Genomic DNA, 7,178 nt, shown 5'->3' with positions numbered 1-7,178 from the left:
TCCATCTCATAAACTCAAAGTGCTCTTGTGCCCAAGTACATATACAATAACAAAAACTTGTAAACACCATACTATACATATAGAACTGTGTCTATATTGGTCCCGTATTGTCATAAGACAAGAATTCTTGTTGTTAATCAATGTTTTTTTTAATGAGGTTGGTGAATCTATTTTAAAACCACTGTACAATTTCTGGTTAATTTCCCAGGGCCCACGGGGGGGTGTACTGTGAGCTGCCAGCTGGATGTACATTATCTGCACAGCCCTTGAAATAAATACAGGCCAGTAATGGATTTATAACATTACTCTGTTACTACCAAGCAGTTACATGTCACAAATCGAGGTGAATATATCCACTGGAGACCAACTAGAACATTTATTTCTATCTGAGAGGAAGTGACCTCAGGGGGCAGCAGCTGGAAGCAGGAATCATCATCAAAGAGGAAATGACACAGGGGAAACACCTGTCACTTCCTATCGTTGTCTGACACATACATACATACTAACTGTACATGTATGATCTCACACACACACACACACACACACACACACAGTATGTAACTGACACTCCTCCTGGACAAGGGAGTGAGAAGGGACAGTTTCATTACTGCCATTCAGAATAGGGACCTAGGGATTTTGCATTGCTCTGAAGAATTCAGTGTCGTGCTTTTGGTAGCCTCTGTACCCAGGCTTCATGCTTTTGGAGACAGATAAACATTTGCTAGCTGGACAGGAGCATGTGAGACCGTTTCCGCTGACCAATACAGCTACATATCACATCAAAGTAAGGATGGTTAAAAAATATTCCATTCATTTATTACAATCACTGACAATTAACAGCAATTTCCTCGTGTGGAAATATACAAAGTAAAAAAGCAGGTACTATTGATCCCATTCTGTTAATATGCATACTGCAGGACTGGACCGCGCATGGCTGGCATTCACAAAATTATATGCAGTATATATATACATATTCTAGTAGCACTTTTTCATCCTGGGTTCCCAAATCTACCAGCAAGTATATTTTAGTGAGCCTTGGTTTAAAGTGAGATGTGTGGTATCAAGTCACAGAGTTGTCATTAGAGACCAGAAAAAGGTATCAAAGAAAGTTCGGTTCAGATTTCACAGCAGTACTTTCTGCTTGTCCTCCGTTTACAGACAGGGCCACGGATGATATAGGGAAAGGCTGTAGTAGTACTTTAAGTAGTGTACTTACATTAATCATATACTGTATATATAAAAAAAACTAATGTATGCAGTTCTTGAAACAGATGAGTAAACCTGGAAAGTGATGCCATTGTTTCTTACCCTTTGCCCTGTTCTTTTTGTTCCGACAATACAGTTCACCAAGGATATGCCTGTGAAGTGTTTATCTTGCTTGGCATTCAACACTGGAATAGGATACAAACACCTGGGGATGATGAGCTCAGTGGAGATAAATCACTGGGAAAACAGGAATGATCAGACTAGAGCCTGACCGATATATCGGTCTGGCCAATATATCGGGCATTATTAGATTTTTTAAAACTATATTGGTCTTTGCAATTATGTAGCTGATGTGTCCTGATTTTTAACCACTTTTAACCTGGTGTCCCTATTTGGGGCATGTTATTGTAGTTGAAAGTTTTCAACAAGAAAAAAAAGTGTGCTTGTAGATCTGCTTTTCTTGTATCTTTTTTTGTTTTTGAGTAGGGCTTAAGAGGTTAAGTTTATGTGTGTTTGTTTATGTATTTATGTGCTTATAAGTTAAATCTTCTCAAATAGAAACTTTGATCAAATAAAGTTTCTCAAATAAATGTCAAGATTTTGCGCAAAAAAAACCCCAAAAGAAAACCCAGCAGGAATCGGTGGTCTGGGACTCTCCAAAATCGGGATTGGAAGCATAAATCTGGCATCAGTCGGGCTCTAGATCAGATCATTATCGATGGCTCTGGGGGAACAAACACTCAACTTCATCACTGTTGTTACCAGATATGAACAAAAATGTGCTAGATCACCCCTAGAGCAAATCCAAAATAAACAGTCCTGTGGTAAATAGGAAACCTTATATGGTATGAGACAGTGTAAAAGGGTATTTACAATGTAGCACTTCGTCTGATGTCGAGAAATCCCGGTGAGCAACACAAGACAATGTTCAATATTTGCCAAGAGGAAGTGGGAACGTGCCCAAAGATCCCAGTCAGGAAATAGGAACACTATTCAGTCATGTACAGGAAGAGAAGTGGGGGCTCTATTTGATGTTGCGTAGAATACGCCGTGCGTGATTGGTCTTCATGGCGCCGAGGGCAGTCTCTAATGTGCTAATGAGGTGAAGGAGGGTTGCGGGATCTGTTTGTAGAATCTTGGCGCTATGGTTACCACCATCATCTGCCAGGACCAACCGCGTTGTGACCGTGGGAACAACCTGCTGGCGAAGGGAACGACTTGCCACCTGGAAGGGAATAGTGTGGATTGAGGACAGGAGAGATGAGAAGAACAGAAGAGAAACACTAGTTGTTATTAGAAAATCAGTTAGTATAAGGATGATCAATCCTATTGATGTGAAAAGATTAGATTAATGTTTTATTAACAAAGTAAAAACTGCCTTCAAATAAGAATTTAAACCAATTCGGAAGGTACAATGACAAAAAGAGAAGATGAGAGAATGTCTCATTTCTCCTACACAGGCATCCAAAAATATAAACACGCACGCGCACATGCACACACACGCACACACCTGTACATCTAGTCTCCACTCTAGATTGTGGTACGAAGGCAGACTGGGGGCCAGCTGGGTCAGAATGCACCGGATCTCCTTTTGGTGCTCTAGATACAACTAAAACACAACAACACAGAACATAGAGTTAGTAATCATACATAGACCAAGTGGTCCACAATGAGCGACATCCTGGATCAGTATTCTTCAAAAGAATGCTGAAAATAACACAAATCACATACATTCTCGCTACATTCTGCACTCAGAAAATGTAATTCTCTACTGCATGCAAACTGGTTATGGGTGAAAGCGGTAAGAAGGATGCGTGAGCAGGGAAAAGGCAGACCCACTAAGGGGGTCCGGGGTTAGGTCCTCTCTAGTCTGGGTAATCATCACAACTTTCTTACTGTGCATGTTGGTTTTGCAATGTGCCTGCAAAGCATGGCTGTCCTTGTTTGCACAGTTTATTAACCTGAAATTCAACCTCCTAAATCACTCAAAAGTTGATGCCACAATGACACAGTGTAGGCAGCAGCCTTCCACGCGTTGCTAGGTCTCTACTAGGTTGGGGGCTTAGCCCCTCAGGCAACGAACACATGCATGTGTCCCTCCCCCCCGCGCACGCGAAGCGCGCGAAAATTTTCGCGGATTTGGGTACTTTTCCCCCCGTTTTTTGTTACTTTATTTCGGTTTTAGGGTTAGGGGTAGGGTTAAGTTAGGGTTATAGATATATAATTTAAAAAATAAAGAATCAAAAATATTTTTTTATTTTTATATATTTAAAAAAAATTATTGGTGGCTTTGGATAAAACATTGGTGGCTATAGCCACCGAAGCCCCCGCGTAACGACGCCCCTGCCTTCCACCCAGAGAGGACATACCCTCAGACCCTCGAGGCCAGTGTTTGCCATATGGTGACAAGTTTGCATACCTGGTACTGCTTTCTCGCGTTTTTGCAGTGGTTAAAATTTTTTATTTTCACTGTATGATTGCCGTTATTAAAAAATATAAAAAGAAGTAAACAAGATTTAAAGTCACCTGTAATAGAACGTCGTTGAGCTGTTGGCTGAATCCAAGAACCAACACGGAGTCCTGGAAATCTACTTCTGAGATCTGCAAACACAATATGGTATATGCAAATTTGATCAAGTGAGACCGTCACAGCCAGAGGGAGATAGAGAGACAAGGGGGAGTGTATATGTTTCAGTCACCATGAGTTTAGAGCTCTCTGTGAGTAGAAACATCAGGCCTTCTACTCCATGCTGTACTGTCTCCACGTTAACGTTCAGCTTTCCTGCACGCACACGCACACACACAGACACAGACACAGACACACACACACGTAATGCATGTTACATCCGATTCCCCATAGACGTCCCATTATGTTTGTATTAATCTCTCAAGACAGATTCAGAGCTAGGGGGAAAACAATTGCCGATGGGTTCCCAGATTGTGTTTGTATTAATGTGTTGATAGATCAACATTTTTATTCAGTAGCCAACTGTTAGGTGCTCATTCTTATCTTATCCATACTTAGGTAGTATATGCACATTTTCTGTTTAGCCTTACTATTTAATTGGGGGCGATACTACGTAATTACTCCAATATTAGAGCTGTGACATTTGTGAGCTTCACTTACTAGCAGCTCCCTCATATATTTTGTTGTTGGTTCCTCTCCTCAGGAACTCCACTGCTATGCGTCCAAACTCACCCACCACTGAGGAGGAAACATATCATTTAGCAAGCTTAGCAAGAAACAAACAGATGCTGCTAAACTCTAGTGCAGGGGTCTTCAACATGAGGGGTCTGTGACCCCTAGGGGGTCCTCAGAGTTACTACAGGGGGGCCACCAAATCTTTGAGTGATAGGATTTAGTTTTTTTTTTTACATTAACCACTTGAACCCTAGCATCCCTATTCTGAGGAGAACTTTAGCCAAAAATAGCAAATCTACAAGCTCACAACGCCTCACACTGAGAGGCATTGTGAGCTTGTAGATCTGCTATTTTCCACAAAGAGGTTTGGTGTAGAGGTAGAAAAAACAGACCAGGTACAGAGTGAAAGATCAAGTTTACTAAGTATTGACGGTTTAAGTGGCTAAATGTCTGAAAATACACATTAACATGAATCCAACATACTCTGATGACAGTGCTGTCAAACAAGTCTATGAAGCTATCTATGAAATCTATGAAAAAGTTTAATCTGCAACACAATTGTATACAATAATGTAGTGGGGGTCCCTGCTTCATCTTTCTCTCAATTAGGGGGTCCTCGGCCTGAACGACGTTGAAGGCCCCTGTACTAGTGCAGTGCCTACTATTTCTATTTCCAGAATCTAGACAGAAGCAGCAGCTATACACCAATTATTAGTGAATAGCTGCTGCTTCTGTCTATGACATTAATAAATATTGGCTTCACTGTCTATTCATTATACGTGGAAAAAAAGTAATACCACAATATAAAAATACTTACTTCAGTAAAAGTACTAAAGTATTGGTAGTGAGCATGTAGATCTGAAGTTTTCAATTAATTGTAGTGGGAGTAAAAGTATAATATTTGTCTGAGAGATGTAGTGGAGTACAGAAAATGGGAAATACTCCAGTAAAGTAAAAAAAAAAAAAAAAACTCAACATTGTACTTAAGTACAGTACTTGAGTAAATGTACTTAGTTACTTTACACCACTGAGTAAAAGATAGTATGGACATTAACAAATATTGGCTTCACTGTCTATTCGTTCTACGTGTAAAACACGTTTCTTATGTATAATATCTAATGTCATATAGTACTATAATAGTAGCATAAAGGCAGATTGAGGTCTATATTTACCTGCAGGATCAACCCTTGGCAGAAAACCCAGATGTTCTTTATGCTCGTCAGACAAAACCAACAACATCCTGCCAATATATTTATATATAAACAGAGAGAAACTCTGTAGAGAAATTGAATTGTAAATCACTTGGGTTTATTATGGACAAATGTGTAAAAACTCATGAAATGAGCAGCTAAACAACTAGCTTGATCAAAATCATATGACTATCAGTGTTGCCACATTGTGTGAGAGAAATAAGCAACAAGGTCTATGAAAACCAGCCGAAATTAAGCAACTAGGCTAGTAGGCTTCGAACAAAAAGAAAATAAATTAGTTATTTTGGAACATTTTAACAACACTAATCTGATACGGGGGTCCCTGGCACAAAATACTTTCAGATGGGGGGGGGTCTGTGCTGTGGACAAAACAATACATATTAATATGGGGGTCCATGACATGAAAATGTTTTGAGAACCACTGGTTTAAACAACATTTAGGAAACAAGCCCAAATAAGCAACTACACTTTACAAACAAGCCCAAAAAAACGCAACCCGCAACTAACCAATATTTACAAGCAACTTCACATAAAAAGAAGCCCAACGTCACTTATAATAAGCGGACATGGCAACCCTGATCATATGATTATCAGGTGGTCCGAGGGTTCGGTGGAAACACACAGTTAGACCATTGGTTCCGCGGTACAAGTAATGGTGTTGTAGAGTCTGTCGCCCCCTGGCGGACTTTTTCAAATGGCCGAAATGTATATAGGGCTGAAGTGATTAATGTACATGTTTTGTATTAATAATCAAAATCTACAAAGTTGTCAAATAATTGTAGTGGAGTTTTTTTGCCTCTGATATGTGGAGTAAAAGTAAAAGCACTGAAAATTGGAAATACTCCAGTAAAGTAAAAGTACCTCAAAATTGTAATTAAAAAAAATCTATAATAAGTACAGTAGGCTACTTGAGTAAATGTACTTAGTTACTTTAGACCACTGTAAACAGCATCATCTACAAATACACTACCTAAAATTATACCTGAATAAGAAACGAATCAATTTTGAACAGCAATCCTTATTGAAACACGTTTACAATAAATAGTTTCTGTCTTCATGCTGGAAAAACTATCGCAATTATTGTCCTGTTGTCATTTAAAAAAAGAAATAAGGTTATTCTTCAAGTCCTTCTTTTGCTAGTGATGACACAATGTTGAGAAATCAAAAAACAAAGAATTTGACATGTGTACTTCCATGAGATGTAACATAAAAATCTTGAAACCCACGTACAATTACAGAAACACATCGATACAAAAGGGGGAAAAAACAAATGTCAACAGCAAATGGAGGAATTTAAAGATGAACTCCACTTGCCCACCCTGGTGTGAAGTCATGTACTGTGTATAGTACGGCAGGTGGTGTAGCCATACAGTTACAGTAAATACCACACAAGCATACAGTATTTTTTATTTTATTCTTGTTTAAGTCATACAGTGTAACTTTTTCCAATTAATCAAGACCCTCATTACTGAACACTATAGAAATTACTATCAGAATATAGAACTTTAACCATTTAACAAAAAACGTAGTTTTAACTCAAATATCTCTTAAATGCACAATTAATGAGACGTTTAGGTCTCTGGATTTCTCTGTAAAAACTGAGGGATGGAAACAAGTGA

At 39.0% G+C, this 7,178-nt stretch overlaps 1 protein-coding gene across 1 annotated transcript; it reads right to left on the bottom strand.

Moving 5' to 3' along the window:
• Nucleotides 1–789: 789 nt before the first annotated feature.
• Nucleotides 790–5,753, bottom strand: commd2 (COMM domain containing 2). The gene is made up of 6 exons (XM_080430072.1): nucleotides 5,521–5,753; nucleotides 4,334–4,411; nucleotides 3,906–3,988; nucleotides 3,733–3,807; nucleotides 2,717–2,815; nucleotides 790–2,431 (listed from the first exon to the last, which is right to left on the bottom strand). Exons 1-6 carry the CDS (start codon nucleotides 5,585–5,587, stop codon nucleotides 2,231–2,233), a joined length of 603 nt encoding a protein of 200 aa, XP_080286198.1. The 5' UTR covers nucleotides 5,588–5,753; the 3' UTR covers nucleotides 790–2,230.
• Nucleotides 5,754–7,178: the final 1,425 nt, after the last annotated feature.

This window comes from Gymnoscopelus braueri (assembly GCF_963280865.1).
Source record: "Gymnoscopelus braueri genome assembly, chromosome: 6".
Taxonomy (NCBI): domain Eukaryota; kingdom Metazoa; phylum Chordata; class Actinopteri; order Myctophiformes; family Myctophidae; genus Gymnoscopelus; species Gymnoscopelus braueri.
The sequence above is the reverse complement of the archived record's forward strand: the minus strand, read 5'-3'. Positions and strand labels throughout refer to the sequence as shown.